This window comes from Megalobrama amblycephala, linkage group LG16, assembly GCF_018812025.1.
Source record: "Megalobrama amblycephala isolate DHTTF-2021 linkage group LG16, ASM1881202v1, whole genome shotgun sequence".
Taxonomy (NCBI): Eukaryota; Metazoa; Chordata; class Actinopteri; order Cypriniformes; family Xenocyprididae; genus Megalobrama; species Megalobrama amblycephala.
Window position 1 is genome coordinate 12,745,785 of NC_063059.1, and position 18,658 is coordinate 12,764,442.

The 18,658-nt window shown below is 36.8% G+C and overlaps 2 protein-coding genes across 6 annotated transcripts in view; one reads left to right on the forward strand and one right to left on the reverse strand.

Annotated features, from left to right (window-relative positions):
- LOC125248878 overlaps positions 1–16,716 on the reverse strand; it is a 28,898-nt gene extending 12,182 nt beyond the window's left edge. Inside the window, exon 1 of one of the 5 annotated variants that reach the window (XR_007180426.1) lies at positions 16,584–16,716. Coding sequence is in view for 2 of the 5 variants with exons in the window: in XM_048161035.1 (XP_048016992.1) it covers positions 6,966–7,148 (183 nt within the window). In the remaining 3 variants the exon portion in view is untranslated. Of the gene's footprint in view, positions 1–6,965; positions 7,628–14,921; positions 15,206–15,326; positions 15,438–16,583 lie in introns of those variants that run through there. The other 4 variants (XR_007180427.1, XR_007180425.1, XM_048161035.1 and 1 more) reach the window with 4 other exon arrangements.
- trpc4b (transient receptor potential cation channel, subfamily C, member 4b) overlaps positions 16,609–18,658 on the forward strand; it is a 43,257-nt gene continuing 41,207 nt past the window's right edge. Inside the window, exon 1 of the mRNA XM_048161034.1 lies at positions 16,609–16,986. Coding sequence (XP_048016991.1) covers positions 16,609–16,986 — 378 coding nt within the window. The remainder of the gene's footprint in view (positions 16,987–18,658) is intronic.

Consider the following 18,658-nt stretch of genomic DNA (forward strand, 5'->3'; position numbering starts at 1 on the left):
AAGGATGAAACTATTTCCTGTGATGTGCGTAGGACAGCAATCATACAAAGACATAAAAATCTAGCAATAAGGTATAGCAAATGATAGTTAGCTAGCTACACTATCACACTTACTACAGATACTCATTAAATAAATAACGATGTGGAAAAGAAAAATTTATTAGTTACAATTATTTTAGAATTATGCCTAAATTATCTTAAAGCTTCTGCTAAAAATAGTCCATTAAATGTACAAAACAATCATCCCAACAACAAGATGAACACAGAAACAATATTAAGTAATATTAATCCTGAAGTACAATCGATTACTGAGACACAAGATGACGACAGTTGTGAGTTATCTGTGTGATACGAGAGACATATATAGAGTGCAACAGCTGGGTTATGTAAGTAATCCCACTCATTTTCCTCATAAGGGAATAGATTTTTAACAATAACAATAACTTTTAATGAAAAACATACTGTCATCTACAATACTTGATATATGCTTCTGTTGAGGACATCAGCCTGCATTATTTCAACTTTTTTTTGTTTTTAAAAAAACTCCACTAATCAGAGAATTGAATACACAGTATATGCATATCTTGCAATAAACATAAAATATTTTTGTTCTTTCCTTTTTAATCACCATGCCAGCTTCTAAGGCTATGTTTTGGCGAGAGCTAGTTTTATTTATTCAAAAATAAAACAAAATAAGATGTTTAAGATTCATTTTTTTCTAAACACATTAAAGGGTTAGTTCACCCAAAAATGAAAATTCTGTTCACTAATTACTCACACTCATGTCGTTCCAAACTGATAAGACCTTCGTTCATCTTTGGAACACAAATGAAGATATTTTTGATGAAATCCGAGAGGTACAGTATATGACTCCTCCATAGACAGCAATATAACACTTTTAAGCTCCAGAAAGGTACTAAAGACATCGTTAAAACCGTTGACGTGACTGCAGTGGTTCAACCTTAATTTTATGAAGCGACGAAAATACTTTTTGTACGCAAAAACAAAACAAAAATAACAACTTTATTCAAAAATATCTTCTCTTCTGTGTCATTCTCATATGTTGTTTACATCCAGCTCTGACTCATTATTGGCCGGCTCCTGCGTCAATATCACACTCATGCGTCGTGTTGCTCACGTGAACAGCGTCGGCCAATACTGAGCCGGCATTCGGATGTAAACACAGATGCCATCACTGTGATTACTGTGGTAACTATGTAAAGATAATGACAGGGAAGAGAACAGATTGTTGTATAAAGTGGTTATTTTTGTTTTGTTTTTGCGCACAAAAAGTATTCTCGTCGCTTCATAAAATTAAGGTTGAACAACTGCAGTCACTTTCTGGACCTTGAAAGTGTTGATTATATTGCTGTCTATGAAGGAGTCATATACCTCTCGGATTTCATCAAAAATATCTTAAAGGTCCCATTCTTCGTGATCCCATGTTTCAAACTTTAGTTAGTGTGTAATGTTGTTGTTAGAGTATAAATAAAATCTGTAAAATTTTAAAGCTCAAAGTTCAATGCCAAGCGAGATATTTTATTTAACAGAAGTCGCCTACATCGAACGGCCAGTTTGGACTACATCCCTCTACTTCCTTCTTTAATGACGTCACTCAAACAGTTTTTTGACTAACCTCCGCCCACAGGAATACACAAGAGTTGCGTTTGTAGAGTGTGTTTGTCGCCATGTCGTCGAAACACTGTTATTTTCATCCCGCAGTCCAATCACCGGGTCTGATTCCGGCTCAAATTGATAGGGTAAAATTAAAGACATGTTTATGATAACACTGAGCGCGTGCATCTCCACGTTATGGTAAGAGGCGTGACCTTTCCGGGCAAGATGCGCTAAACTGCTGTCGAATCACAACACAGGAACCGCTGGCACAATCAGAACTCGTTACGTATTTCTGAAGGAGGAACTTCATAGAACAAGGAAGTCATCAGCCCGTTTTTATGACAGTGGAAACAGTGGTATACAGATAAGTAAATTATGTGAAAAATACTGTGTTTTTTTTACACGCGAAACATGAACACATGTTATATTGCACACTATAAACACAATCAAAGCTTCAAAAAAACACGAAAAATGGGACCTTTAATTTGTGTTCCAAAGATGAACAAAAGTCTTATGGGTGTGAAACGACATGAAAATTTTAAATTTAAATTTACTTGTTTAAAAGCTTTTTCAAAACTATCAACAGGTTAAAATAAGTTCCTCAAACAGGTAGAAGTATTACAATAAAATAAACATAACAAATGTAATTCAACATCTTTAAATCAATAGTTTTAATATTTATCCATGTTTTTTTTTTATATTTTGGTCATGTGCAATGCTTCATGGGGTTGTAGTTCTTTCCCTTACTAAAGCCATTACGCACATAATCTTGTACCTTTGTATTTTTGTCTGATTTAAAATATTTTTTTGGCTTCAAATCAAAGTTTGTAATGTTGCGATTCCCCTAGTAGCTGGTTGGATTTTTTTTAAATTCCAATTGGAAAAATTAATGGAAAACTATACTTCTGAAAACAAGGCCACTGTAATAGTAGGTTGGCATTGTTAAGTTAGGTGTATAAGCAGACTGATTTACACAATATTACGCAACATCTGACAGCTAAATGGCACGTTTAAAAATGAACGGTCATTTCTTAAAACATGGTTGTCACCATTTTGCAGCACACAAGATATGCTGAAATTGCTCTATCCATAAACATGATTGAAAGTAGGTTATATTACATAACTGAACCTTCATAAAGGAAATGAATCTCTCATCTTGTTCCTGAGATATTCTCATCTGCTTGAATGATTGAATCATAAAACAACCTGCAGCAGGAGATTCCTTTTTTAGACAGCTCTGTAAAATAAACTAGTAGATGATTAAAAAAAAGAGTTGCTGCTGTATTTTGCTCTCCCACATTCTGAACTTAACAGTTTGGGATTTCTCATTATTGGAAGGTGGAAATGCTTTGGACTTGTTCCACTGTTTGCAGTAAACGGATACATATACACGTCCTGCAGTTTTCCAGAACTTCAAAGCTTTGTCATTTCAAATCAGATACAATATCTGTTCATTTTCACTTATTTGCTTTTCTCAGTAACCAACCAGTCATGGGTGACTATAGCTGCAGCAACACCCTTTCACATTTCAAACAGGAAGTGACACGGACTGAAGTGTAAGTACTCAGAGTTCACACATTGGGGATCAGAGTCTGTGTGAAGTTGAAATGTCTCACTTTGTGGTTAGAGGGATTTGCTCCCTGAGGAGCTATCAGTGAATGATGAAATTCTGGGACACACAAACTCCTACGCTAACTATCTGAGGAATAGAATTGAATATAGAATTATGTTCCATAAGGAAAAGTTCAAAGTCTTAGAGAAAAACATGCAAGCTTCCGTTTTACTCAACCTGGCTTTTAATGGCAGACTTGGGTTTAGAAAATATCCTGTGCTTATAGTCAAATTCCTTACTATTGTGTGTCATCAAATGAAGTAATGCGTTTAAAAATAAAAAACAAATTAATCAAATTAATTACACTGTTTAAATTAATTTCATATATCAATATCTGCATAACGGCCACCTAAAAAGATGATTCAAAGATATTGTTTTGGAAAACTCCACACACAATATCATTTTAAATAGTTAAAGAGAAAAAATAAAATATTAAAGGTGCCATCGAATTGAAATTTAATTTACCTCGGCATAGTTGAATAACAAGAGTTATGTACAGTAACAGTACATGGGAATGACATACAGTGAGTCTCAAACTCCATTGTTTCCTCCTTATATAAATCTCATTTGTTTAAAAGACCTCCGAAGAACAGGCAAATCTCAACTTAACACCGACTGTTACGTAACAGTCGGGATCATTAATATGTACGCCCCCAATATTTGCATATGCCAGCTCATGTTCAAAGCATTAGACAAGGGCAGCCAGTATTAACGTCTGGATCTGTGCACAGCTGAATCATCAGACTAGGTAAGCAAGCAAGGACAACAGCGAAAAATGGCAGATGGAGCAATAATAACTGACATGATCCATGATAACATGATATTTTTAGTGATATTTGTAAATTGTCTTTCTAAATGTTTCGTTAGCATGTTGCTAATGTACTGTTAAATGTGGTTAAAGTTACCATCGTTTCTTACTGTATTCACGGAGACAAGAGCTGTCGCTATTTTCATTTTTAAACACTTGCAGTCTGTATAATTCATAAACACAACTTCATTCTTTATAAATCTCTCCAACAGTGTGTAATGTTAGCTTTAGCCACGGAGCACTATCAAACTCATTCAGAATCAAATGTAATACATCCAAATAAATACCATACTTATGCGATTAGACATGTTGCATGACGAACACTTTATAAAGATTTTGAGGGTTATATTAGCTGTGTGAACTTTGTTTATGCTGTTAAAGGCAAGCGCGAGCTCCATGGGCGGGGAGCATGAGCATTTAAAGGGGCCGTAGCCTAAATCGGCTCATATTTAATTATGCCCCAAAATAGGCAGTTAAAAAAAATTAATTTAAAAAAATCTATGGGGTATTTTGAGCTGAAACTTCACAGACACATTCAGGGGACACCTTAGACTTATATTACATCTTGTGAAAAGACGTTCTACGGCACCTTTAAATAGAAAATCTTTAGTATGCATTTTATAATAAACTTTTCAGATATTCTGTTATATAATACAAAGTAATTATTATATTATATTATATTATTATAATGCTACCATCTTAAAAATCAATGCTAACAATATACATCATCTTAATCATTTTAATTTAAAGATTTTGACCTCTAAACAAAAATTGTCATTTTAGTCATGCAAAGTACATGGATCTGCTTTATCTGTCCCTCCCAATCTAATGACAATGAAGCCCATCAGCAATCTGTCTTTTCAGTCGAAATTAATGTTTGATCAAATGGTCAATCATTCACAAAACTTATCACACAAACGCATTTTGCTGATACGCAATCTGATTCCATCAATTACTATGAACCAAGCAGGATATTCGGTGACAGCTGCATATTTCTCAGTCTGCCTTAGGAAAGAATCTTCTGCCGTGTTTGTCACAATCAATTACCACAAGAAGAGCTAAACAATCATTCATTCAGGTCTTAAAGAAATATCTACTTACTAACACTATAAAAATGCAAATCAGCACGTCTGTTTTGTTGAGGTGAACCACCCACTCCGTCTGTGGGAATGAGAAGAGATGTGCTTCAGAAGTACCTTTCTCCTATAGGAACAGGTAAACCCACGCCTAGCACACAGACAAATTTATCTCGTCCAGAAAAGTGCTGCCCACACTGACTGAGGCTAGACAGGTGTTTGAGCCTCTCTCTAAATGTCAGCGCTTTAGCTTTTAGAAACAGCACTTCAGTTATTCTGACAGATTAATTGGTTATGTATCAATCGTTATACAAAGAGCCCTACCAGCTGAAATGAAGGAACTGCCATGCAAAAGCAGACTGCAACATTGCAATGATCCAATCAATTCACAATCAACAAAACCAAATATACATTTTTTATTGTCTGAGAAGCCATTTCACTCTGATATATACATTACAATAGGGAAGAAAACACAATCACAACATTCGTTTCATGCCGACTTAAAAAGGACATCTTTATAGTTAAGACTGGAGAAGCAGTATTCAAAGCATAATATGGTGCTTTATTATAACCACATTTACTTATGTTAGATTATGGAAGAAAAATGGGTTGCGAATATATAAACATCTAAATGTAATATCAACATATGAACATCTATAGTAACTGATATAAATGTTTATAGTTCATGCATAATATTTTAGCATCTTCTGAAGGTGCAAAAGGAAAGGCAATAAAAACTCTTAATTTAATTTACAAATATCAAAGGCTGAAATTGTTCACACATCAGATGGGATGCACTATAAAAAGACAAAGCAATAAAAAAAAACAATCCAAATGTGCTTTGTTCAAAACAAGACGCTTCAAAACAAAGGAATAATATCTACAAAGGAACTTAAATGAGTGTGATTCACCAGCTTTGCTTTTTAACTTACTCAGATCTGTCACAACCATAATCATAAAGTCTATTTAATTCTGTTCAAACTGTGCTTACTGTCATTCTGCTGCTTTGTTCCTATCTTTTGTGTGTGTGTGTGTGTGTGTGTGTGTGTGTGTGTGTGCGCATTTGTTGGTATGAAAGAAAGAGACAGATCACCATTTTCTCTTGTCTGGGTTTCATCCAGTTCCATCACCAATGAGAAAAGCTGCTCACTCCCCTTTATAGAGGAATATGCAAATCAGAGAATGAAAAGCTGCAATTAATCCACATTTTACACACTGGCATGGCAACAGCTGCAATCAATGTGTCGAGACAGCACTGTTTTTACAGAGGTGGATTTTGTGTTTCCTATAGGACCTAGATCAATGGTTTCATCATGAACTAGCTGAAGTGATCAGCTTTTTTGTTTCAATCCTTCCTCCCTCTAAAGGCATAAAATAATAACAGTAGATTATATTTAAAGAAACCATTCTCCCAAAAATCTCATGCCGTTCCAGACTTGTATGACTGTCCTCCTTCCGTGGAACACAAAATGAGACTTTTTACTGGTCAAATTCAATTAATAAAGACTTAAATTTTGGTCTGTTCCTGAAAAAATATATGAGCCGTTTCATATATGGACCATTTATGTCATGCTACTTTTATGGTGCTTTTTTTTTTGCATCCCTTTTTCAAGCTTGAAAGCCTCAGTCCCCTTTTTGTAATTGCATGGAAATGTTCAGGACACTATTCAAACTGTCCGTAGTGTTCCAAAGATGCAAGAAAAACTTTATGACTGCGACAGAAGCTATTTTGTAATGGAAACAAAGCTACAGAGCTGCATGGTTTGGTCAGACACCCAACGCCGGAGTGAATTGATTACAGTAGTAAAGTAAACATTATCCAGACACCGGTTTACAAAAAATATTTTGCTTACATAACACACGCCAAGGTCTGTCTCCGGACTGCCGTCCTGTATCTGAGATCTGATGCACAACACAAGCAACAGGAAATGTGGCACTAAACTACACTTCAGTGGAATTACATCTCCACAGACGAATTTCCAAGTCACATTTTTGAACGTCAGCCAACGAGTCACATGACAACATAATTTGAACATAAACACAGTGCTTTCTAAAATAGGCTATTACTATACTGAAGACTCTGTTTCTGTCTAACACTTGAAATAAACATCACAAAGAAGTGTTAAACGCTTCACATTTATCTTGGTTTGTGACTTGGCATAGACATTTTGCAACACAATAAGATTATGATTTACAGAGTATCTCACAACTAAATGACACATCGATTGAAATATTTATATGCTACAAAGTCCCATGTGACTATGACAACCTTATAAAACTAAATCCCCAAGTCTAGTTCACTTTTTACATGTACGTGAGGGCCAGCATACAGTGCGCGTGGTGTGAATTTTGTCAGGAGTACGTGCGTACTGTGCGCAAACTCTTCTCCTGACAAAATTCGGATTTTTGTAACTGCTTATACTTGTATGCGCAGGTCGCACATGAGCATTTAAATTTTTTTTTTTGCAGTAAGTAATTAGTTTATCCACAAGGTGGCAGCCATGCCCTGGGAGCGTCGATTCACAAGGTAGTCAAAGTCAAATTGCATAAACAGAACAGAAAGCCAGTGTTGCCAAGTCCGCAGTTTTCCTGCGGAATTGGGCTACTTTTAACACTGTTGTCGTGGGTTGTTTTTCATGTCCGCGGGTTGAATCAACCTTAAAATAACATGATATTTAGTCCCTGGAATGCAAATTTTACCAGGGGAGCCCCGCCAAAAAAGTGAATTTTACCCCCTGGAATGCGATTTTTACCATGGGACCCACCTCAAATGCCTTTGGGCTAGTTTTGAGGAGAAATTGGGTGGGTTTTGTTGTGAAAACCTGGCAACCCTACAGAAAGCATGCAAGCTACAGCGACAATGGAGGCTTACATAGATGACAGATTGTGCGAAGAGGTTAGAAAGTACTCTCATTTATACAACTCTATTTAATTTACTTTGAGCCATTTATATACATAAATAGAGACCTACCTGCCTTCATTGCCTCTCAGTAACTTGTGGTTACATTGTTAAAATCCTCATTTATTCACCCCATATTGTATCAGACCTGTATGCACCATGTAACATAAATGGAGATGTTTAGCAGAATATTCACACTGCTCTCCCAGCCCCCAGTGGACAATAGGGATATTACAAGTCTTCTGAATCCATATGATAGTTTAAAAGCAGGGTTGCCAGGTTTTCACAACAAAACCCGCCGAATTGCTTAAAATAACATGATATTTAGTCCCTGGAATGCACATTTTACCAGGGGATCCCCACCAAAAAAGTGAATTTTACCCCCTGGAATGCGTTTTTACCGTGGGACCCACCTCAAATGCCTTTGGGCTAGTTTTGAGGAGAAATTGGGCGTGTTTTGTTGTGAAAACCTGGCAACCCTGCAGAAAGCATGCAAGCTACAGCGACAATGGAGGCTTACATAGACGACAGATTGTGAGAAGAGGTTAGAAAGTACTCTCATTTATACAACTCTAGCATGAAAGAATACATACAATAAGATGGGCTGTAACTCGTGGGGAGAGATTGCTCAAAACTGCGTATGCTTGCGAGTCAAATTAAGTATATTTTCCAAATTCCAAAGCTGTGCATTCAACCATGCGCATACACTAGCGTACGCATACAAAAAAAACGAAGTATACCCAGGGCTTAAAGGATTGAAATGCCTCTTAAACAATCTTACCTGCAGAAATGTCAGCTGTCTGTGAAGTTTTATATAAGTTAATAATTAAAGTTTATTAATAGCTGATGAGTAATTCTCTAGGTTTTAGACAGAGGAATCGTTTTAACTAATTTTATTCTCCCTTCAAAGAATTGCATAATCTTGCATAATGCACTGTGGGTTAAATGAGCACGCAGAAACCCCTTTCCCCCCCTGAGGGTTCAGAGATGAAACACTCGCCAGATATCTGAAGAGCTTGCAAGTAGAAAGTCCTCTGGTACAACAATCAGACATCATTATTTGCACTGTCTAATTGTGTAGTGCTATCAGATCAGAGCTTATGTGCTTTGAGCTATTTATACATTTATTTAATTTACTTTGAGCCATTTATATACATAAATAGAGACCTCACTGCCTTCATTGCCTCTCTGTAACTTATGGTTACATTGTTAAAATCCTCATTTATTCACCCCATATTGTATCAGACCTGTATGCACCATGTAACATAAATGGAAATGTTTAGCAGAATATTCACACTGCTCTCCCAGCCCCCAGTGGACAATAGGGATATTACAAGTCTTCTGAATCCATATGATAGTTTAAAAGCAGGTTTTCACAACAAAACCCGCTGAATTGCTCCTCAAAACTAGCCCAAAACTAGCCCAATGGCATTTTAGGGGGGTCCCACGGTAAAAATCACATTCCGGAGGGTAAAATTTGCGTTTTTGGCAGGGCTCCCCTGGTAAAATTCGCATTCCAGGGACTAAATATCACGTTATTTTGGGTCGATTCAACCCACGGACATGAAAAACAATCCGCGGCAACAGTGTATAAGTAGCCCGATTCCGCGGGAAAACTGTTTAAAAGACCCCAAAAAAAGTGTACTTCAGACACTTTTTAAAATAATACACAAAAGTTTTAAGGACTGCTTTTAAAGTGCTTTTTTTTTTTCCATTTTCTGGTCACCATTCAGCTTCATTGTATGTAAGAACTACATGCACAATTGGTTTAACTTATGCTACTGTCTAAAGTTTGGGGTCAGTATAATTTTTTAAAAAGAAATGAATAATTTTATTCATCAAGGATGCATTAAACTGATAAAAAGTGACAGTAAAGCCTTGCAACCTTGACGTGCATAGGAGACTTCTTTCAAATACATATAAAAAAAATCATACTGACAACAAACTTCTATCCATTGAAAAACAACCACAACAAAAATCAATAAACAGGCAGCAGGTGACAATCTAATGCTAATGAGAATTTCTTTGCGAATGAAACAAAGCTGGACATATCCTGACTAAACCGCAATCTGGAAAACATAAGCAGCATCTTACAAATCTCGCAAGATGACAAGGAGCGAACAAACAGCAAATTATTTCATTATTTAACACTCCCATATCGCTGAGACTCTCATATGCCACAGAGGATGAAACATCATCTTGCTAGCCAACTGGTCAAATGTAATTACGTGCGTGCTGAGTCATGTTGGAGACATCCAATTACGTCTCTAAAACGGGTTAAATTGCTTTTCAAGGATCATTTGGTCTTGTTGGCCATACTCACTAAACACTAACAAATAATTCACACAATCTATCCATCTATCTATGACTCTATCCATTTTCAGAATCAAAGTCATTAATCTACATAGCACTTGGAAGTCTAGTATGCTGTTATGCAAATATTCATGTGCACATCTCAAAATAGTCTCATTTATGTTCACCCCAGTTTGTTGTAAACACATTGTGCTCGAGGGTTAAACTTATTTTGAAGCTCCAAGAAAACAAGCTTGATTGTTGAATATTCCTGTTCTTGACACTGCATGTTATACATACATTTAAAGATACATGTGCAATTGGGAATCAAGACGTTTTATGAGTGTTCACAGATACGGTGCCTTCAAACAGAATTGTTCAGCATGAAGGAAGTGTCAGGACTGAGCCATGCTGACAGGCTGTACAAAGTGACACTGATTTCACTAGAAGTGACATTTATGCCGTTTGGTTTCCAGATGGGCACCTATCTGTCGATTCAGCTTTTATGTTATTTTGCATTATTTTAAGATAATCTTTACCTTGAACAATACTTCATTTGCACCAGAATCAAAGACATATAAAGAATGACGATCATTTAATTAAACAATACTGCGTTTCATTTTTAACTGAAGGTAATACTCAAGGTAATAGAATTTCTCTCTCTTGGATCAAGGAAGAGCAATTAAAACTTGTTCCTCGTGACAGAATGCAGGTCAGACCGTCTCTCATGGGAGTAACGTCTAGACAACACAACAAAACATTTTGAGAAATGTTTCCCCCTCCCCAAAACGATCATTCAGTACTGTCTGGCAAACAACAAACTGTCTGAAATGCCTGAGTGGTGACTTATGAATATAATACATTTAATATCGTACAGTGCACTCTCTTTTCGTAAAATATACTCCAAGAAGAGAAGCAGCAAGATCGTCCTATGTTTTCTGAAAAGAGGACTATTAATATTCATTGACAAGTCACTAATGATGCAAACAAACAAGTAGTTTAACTGATATTTATGATTTTGTATTCATCAACTGGGCTTAATTTTATGGAAATATACTGGGCATACAGTACTAACAGATATTCACATGGTAAAGCTGTAAATAAAATCATAAATAAGTAATAAAAAAACATGGAAAGTCAGGAATTTCTATAGTGAATAATGAATGTATGTTTTAAGATATTTAATCTGCTATATAGTGCTCCGGTATAGAATAAAACTTGCTCACAAACCTTATTTATGTTCTTTTGAGTCTGTTCTTTATTCTTTTATTTTTAACCAGTCGGCTTAAATACGCTTATCCATTAATCACAGAAGACTGGAAATTGATTAGTTAAGGGTTGAATTAAATTAAAATGAATTAAAAGGAGGGCTGGCAATCCTATTCCTCGATTACGGTGTTCCCCTAATTTGCAACATTTAAAATAAATCATAAAATGTTATATATTTATATTCTTTAGGGTAAAAAGCAATTTGTGCACTGTTAAAAAAAATTAAATAATGCATATTTAATCGAGTTTGATTTCATGTGTAACAAAATCTTCATGTTCCTGCCATATATCCTGGGATTTAGGACATTCAAAATCATATAATTTTATCACTCTTGTCAGGTATGGCAAAATGATCTGCTGCTGAACAGCAGCATCTTTATAGACAGCATTGAGATGTATAGACCTTGTTGTAAATCTATGTTATATTACATCTGTGGTGAAACCATTAAAGTTTATTGGACTAAAGAGCATTACACAACTAAACACTCTGCAACATATAATTATTTTTATTGTGCATTATTTGATATTGTATAAAGATCCCAACTGCCAACATGAGCTTGTTGCTTCTTGAGCCCACCTTTGAGGAAACTCGTATACAGGAGAATGGGAGGGTGTAAACACTTGTCTGTAAGTTGTCTCTTGTCTGTTTTATGCTTTATGTAGCCAATTTCAAACTTTATATAATATTCCCATGTTTATTTGCTGCACATTAAACTATGTAAATAAATATCAAATACAAAGAACCCAGTTTTTCTGTCCGTGTCGGATGAGCAGGAGAAAACTTGATGTATGTAGCTACTGAGTATACTGAATTGATGAATAAAATGTTTGAAGTATGCAGATGTGTAGTATACTGGGATTGTATACATCCGCCATGTTTTGCATTTGTCCTTTGACAAATTGATAGTAAACTACGACTGAGAAAATAATTTGCTCAGGGAGTTGTTAAAGAAGTAATGTAAAGGCAGGAACACACAAAGCCGATGGTCGGCCGTCGGGCAGTTTTTGTTCATCAGCCGACTAAGTTTTGGTCCTCGTCTGCTTTTTTCGGCCGATTCGGAGCTTGTTGGTCAGTCGGGCCATCTGATCATTCTGATTGGCTGTTCAACTACTGCCACCTGCTGGTATGGAAAGGCATTTCATCTTACGTAGGCGCAGAATGGACGTGCTACTTGGTCGTCGGCTGTCCAGCGTCGGTTTGGTGTCAGGGCAACTTTGGACTCAGACGCTGTCGACGTGAGCCAACCCTGCAGTCTGCTTTTGTCGCCACTAGTTCGTTGCCGTTGGCTTAGTGCGTTCCTGCCTTTAAACTTTGTTGTGACGGCCATTTTAAAAGGGCACACAGTTCTCTAGCCTTTTAACCCGAGTATGAAAACAGCCTACAAAGTGTCAAGTTCTATTCCCGTGATTCAGTTCTTTTCATTGAATCAAAAACATACAGCGCGACAAGTGTAGTCCGATTCTCAAAACATTTAAGCTCATGAGCCGGTTCTCACTGAATCAAATTAGAATTTAGTGTGACCAATGTATTGCAATTCCTGAACAAATGACTCTTATGAACCGATTCTTATTAGTGAACGGCCCCAACGTTCTACTGAGCAGATTCAAGATACACACACTACAGCAGATACACACTCTGTAGACTGTCATGTATAACAAAACGATACCCAATCAGAAAGCGAGCTGATGGAAGACGGAAGCATAGCAATCTCCACGACTTTCCTTTTTTCCATGAATTTAATGTAAAAAGCAGTCCAAACACTGTTATCACCATTTCTTCTTGCCTGTCATTCACCAAGTTTGTTTACTCTAAAGCTGTTTGTGAATGGAATCTGTTGCGTGCGTGGTGTGCATCCGCACTGTTCACTCTGGCGTAGTTTACGCAAGCGCTGGAAGTGATCTCTCGCGTGTATACATCACTCATTGTTTACACAGAGCACAAACATTGTAGATACGACGGCTAATCAAAATGATACTTACTTACTTATCCGGATTGTTCAAACCGACTTAAAACTAAAAGATTACGTTCTCTCGCGCAAACTCATTCGGGGCTTTCCACATATTCCCAACTTCTGAGCCTGCTCGCCTGAAGTTATGGTTTATTGCTCTTCGGCTGGATATCAACACACCCATTATAACGTACTAAAGTTGTTGAGGGTCTGCAGTGATCACTTTTCCCCTGATGATTATACATACCCAGGAGAAGATCACGTACGACTTAAACCATCCGCTGCGCCTATAGTTTTTCCACATCCAACTGAGGTATATGAACAAGATTTTTGTATGTGTCCTTTTTATTTGTAAAGCTGCCCTCACGAAAAGTTACAAAATAAAGTTTTGATGTTATAAAACCATGTTTTTTAGTGGTTTACTTCCATTTGTATAACAACTATTATACTACAGGCACCATGTTTAAACTATGCCAGAGCGCGTACACACCTCACGCACCGGATGCCGTGCGAGCGCTCACTAATACACATAGTGGTGTATTAAAGGTAAAAAATGATATAAATACTGTTCAGTTTCTCGCACAAACCGATCGTTTCGTGTCTTAGGACATCAATGTGTCATCACGAGCCACAGGGTTTAATTTGGATTTGTCTGTGCATGTTTTTTTTTACTCTCATAGATTTTGTTACCATTAACATGCATTATAAGACTGACAGACTGCAACAGTTAGAGTTACAATTAATCATCATTTGTGTTCTACTGAAGAAAAAAAGTCACCTACATCTTGGATGCCCTGGGGGTAAGCAGATAAACATCAAATATTCATTTTTGGGAGAACTATCCCTTTAAATGTGCCAAAAACACAACAATGTTGCCAGTGCTGTCCGAATATCGAACTAATGATTCTTACAAGTCGGTTCTTTTTTAATGAATCAAAACATTCAGAGCGGCCAGTGTAGTCCAATTCTCAAATGAATGAGCATATTCTTTTTACTGAATCAAATAAACCATGAACTGCTTTTTCTTAGTGAATGAGGAACAAACAATGGGCCTGTACAAATATCCACTTGTCTTTGTTTGACTGCTTACATTACATATTTCCTGTATTTGGCCCAAGTGTGAAGGCCAAATGTGTGTAGAACTTGATACTTATAGTGTTGTAAAAATACAAATGTTTACAGAGCTTTATTTCGAATTGTAATACTTAACATTTTAAAATAAACGTATAAAAGTCTGTTCAGTGTATGTAGCCTAACAGACAACACAATTATAGTAATTGTGGTTCTTAAGTGATAAAAAGCAGAACTATTGTACAAAATACAGCCATCTTTGCACCAATAAAATGTGTATCACTTTATGTTTTACTATCAAATTATATGTGATATCTAATTTAACTTACAGAGGAAAGTTTTCTTTGACATCTCGCGATTTCAAGGCACGTGAGTTCCACTGGATACACTAAGCTTGTTTAGTGCGTTAAGAGCACTGAGCTTTAGCGTTTTTAAGACCTGAGACAGACTTACGCACTTACTTCCTGTTGCGTGCACGCGCTCTCAAGTGGCCAAGACCACAAGTGTGGGTATTTGGACTGGCCCAACATGATACCCGAACAAATGACCCTTATGAGTCAGTTAGTGTGACCATTAGTCAGAATCCCGAGCTAATGATTCATATACGTCGTTTTTGTGTTTGTTTTACTGAATCAAATCATACAGCGCGACTATAACAAACAAACCTTTACAAATAACTGTATTAAACACAGTTTATCCGTTCATTGATATCTGTAAATTGGAACAAAACACACCCCTACCGGTCTCCCAAACGTTTTAACAGGTATGGCAGTCTTTCAAGTTGAGTGGATGTTCATTAACTGTTTGGATGAAATGTCCCTCCTTTGTGGTTAGCGGTGGCGCGCGCAGTCTTTCACGCAGATAATGTGATTTACGAAACAGGATATTTTTTCTGATTGTAAGTTAGACTGCATTAATGCTTTTCTGTGTTGAAGCACGTCCATTACGTAATTCATATAACTACTAATTTGGTGACCATTTTCAGCATCAGCATACGTCAGACTAGGGCTCAGCTGAACTGAAATAACGGAGGAAATGTTAATACAATGCACTGTGGACTGACAGACGTCTATTGGGGCGTAATGGATCATTTCAATTCCAGCATGATTCCAGCGGTGCGTCGGTGCCGTGGCAGCACAACACAGTCACCATGTGCAGCAATCCTCGTGTGGTCGTAGGAATACTGCTCCAAAAGTATTTTCTGTGATGAATCGGTGAAGTTAATTAGCTTTATAAATGCGAGAATTAAAGTTGTTCCGACAGCAAGGTGAGTTTTAGGTGTTTCTTAATGCACTGCGCTCTGTAGAACAATACAGCATTATTTTGCACGTTGTTTATTTCACCGTATACGCTTCCATCTCCATGATCTTTCAAAGTTGAGTCGTGATTCTTGATCAAATTGAAGCCGTATTAAGCGAAGTTTGTGGTGCTATATCACTGCGTGTTTATGTTTTGGCAGGTTTGCCTGGTTTTCTATTAAAACCAAGAACAGATATTTTATTTTTTGTATAATTCGTTTCTTAAACTGTGAAGGTCTGCGTAAAATATGCCTAATTTTAAGAGTGAAGCTTTTTTTTTTTTTTTAGCAATATTTTTTCTTTCTTTATTCCACACCACAAGGGACTAATGATTGTACTTTGATGTTGACGTTAAATTTTAATTTCCTTTTAATTCTTAAAACTTAACTCTATATAAATAGTGATTATTGCTGTGTTTTATGTAAATATGATCAGTTGTGCCAAGCCTTTGCATGACTCCCTATTGTAAAATCCAGCTGGTTATTTCTTGGTCCAAGTTGTTTATTAGCTGGGCGACCATCTACAATGTAAATATATAATAATTAACCGGTAGATGTTTTATTACTTGTTAGTGTGGTCTACCTCCTTGCACCTGCAACTATACTAACGGATTTTCATCAGAATATCATTATAAAACCATCAATTTCGAGGTGTATATACTGTGTATATGTCTTTAGGTTGCTTTTACTCCACCTGTTTTGTGATGGATTGAGCCACAATGTCGCAGCTGTACTACCGCAGAACGGATAACTCCTCGTACCGGGACCGCATTCCGCTGCGGATAGTGCGCGCCGAGTCGGAGCTCTCGGGGCAGGAGAAGTCCTACCTCAACGCCGTGGAAAAGGGCGATTACGCCAGCGTGAAACTATCGCTGGAGGAGGCGGAGATCTACTTCAAGATCAACATCAATTGCATCGATCCCCTGGGGCGCACGGCGCTGCTCATAGCCATTGAGAATGAGAACTTGGAGATCATCGAGCTGCTCCTCAGCTTCAATGTGTATGTCGGGGACGCTCTGCTCCACGCCATCCGTAAAGAGGTGGTGGGAGCCGTGGAGCTCCTGCTGAACCACAAGAAGCCCAGTGGAGAGAAACAGGTTTGTGAGCGCTGTGAGAACTTGTCTGCTAGTCTACCAACTTGTCTACCATCAAAACAATATTCCATAACATAACTTTAAATGTGCTTTTAAATGTGTGTTAAAGTCTTCAGTTGGTTTACTGATTGGCTGACCCTAACCCTAAGTGCCCAAACTCCTTAAAAACTGTCAAACAAGACCAGACTAGTGGAACCTGGGTTGATTCGAAACTTATTGCGGGGTAAAACCAAGCAAAAATGTCTTTAAAATAAAGCATAGAATTGTATATCAACTACGCAAGAACTATATGCAAAATATTGACATGAATAGGAAAACACATTGTCAATTTTGTTTTGTATAAATGATTTTGAATTTTGATGATTTCATGCTCTCAATAATTAATTGCACAAAACAATTAATTGCCAAACTAAGCATTCTTTTGTATAATTAATTTAGTTCGCTTTTGCCAAGTGATGGATCAATTTGTGGCAAAATAGTTTTATCAGGCACATTTCAACAGTAAAAGAAATCAGACATGTTTCCTTCTCACTTCAGGTTAATAAGCTTCATTATTTTGCTCTCCTAACTATTCATGATTTGAATATAGTTTTTGAGTTTTATTATTTGTGTTTTGCATTCTTTGTCCCTGCTATCTGTGAACCAGAACAGACATGTGGTCATTTTTAGTCCTGAAATGAAACCCACAATATTGCACAACTTGAAGAGATCATCTGAATTTAGGGATCGTATTGGGCGATATGTGTTCATTTTTAATGTTATCGTTATCGGCCCAATAAGAAAATTTGGCCGATATATCAAATAATGGATTATTTCCTTCATGATGGTTTTGAAGCTGAGACACTTCAAAAAGGAAACTACAGTTAAAATGCAAAAATGAAAATGCCCTGTTCACCATGATGGTTTCAGACGAACACAATGATATATTTAAAAAATTGCTTGAAATATGTAAAAAATAATGCATCCATCCATAAAAAAAAAGTCACTTCAAAAAGTATCCATATTTAAAACTTTATAAGAAACTACAGGGCTGGGCGTTAAAGGGTAAAGCCGGTTCCCTGATAGTTCACCCAAAGCGCCTTTTAATGAAAATGCCACACAAAATCCCATGATTTATTTTGCGTGGCTCACCCTCAAGCATTTGAAAGCATCCTAGGTATGTATGACTATCTTCTTTCAGACGAATGCGCTTGTCACAGTGGAAGAATCAGAGATAACGACGAACGCGGATATACAGAGTTAAAAATATCATGGGTTTCTTTGTATTCTATCCTCCGAGCTGCGCGCTCTGGTTGACAGCAGCTATACCAGAGGAAGGCCAACGAAAATGGTTCACAACAAATTTACAATTGTGAATGGGGGTTTCAACAGTCGTCAGAACTGCAAATTTATTTGATCCCAACGGAGTTAGGGGAATTATTGCATCAGAAAGGACCATTGGCAGCCAAACAGCAATGCACAACATTAATAACTGCTGGGAGTCATTTACATAACATTATATTGTATTCAAAATAAAAATTGTGAATTCAGTTGCTGTGTTTCGGCGTGTTATCAGGATGAACAAATAACGACGCGAGCTGACTACATTACTTAGTTCAAATACATGCGTGCATGATTTTGTGCAAATATAAGTTGTAATTTTATGTCTATCTTGTATAAATATATATGAATTACC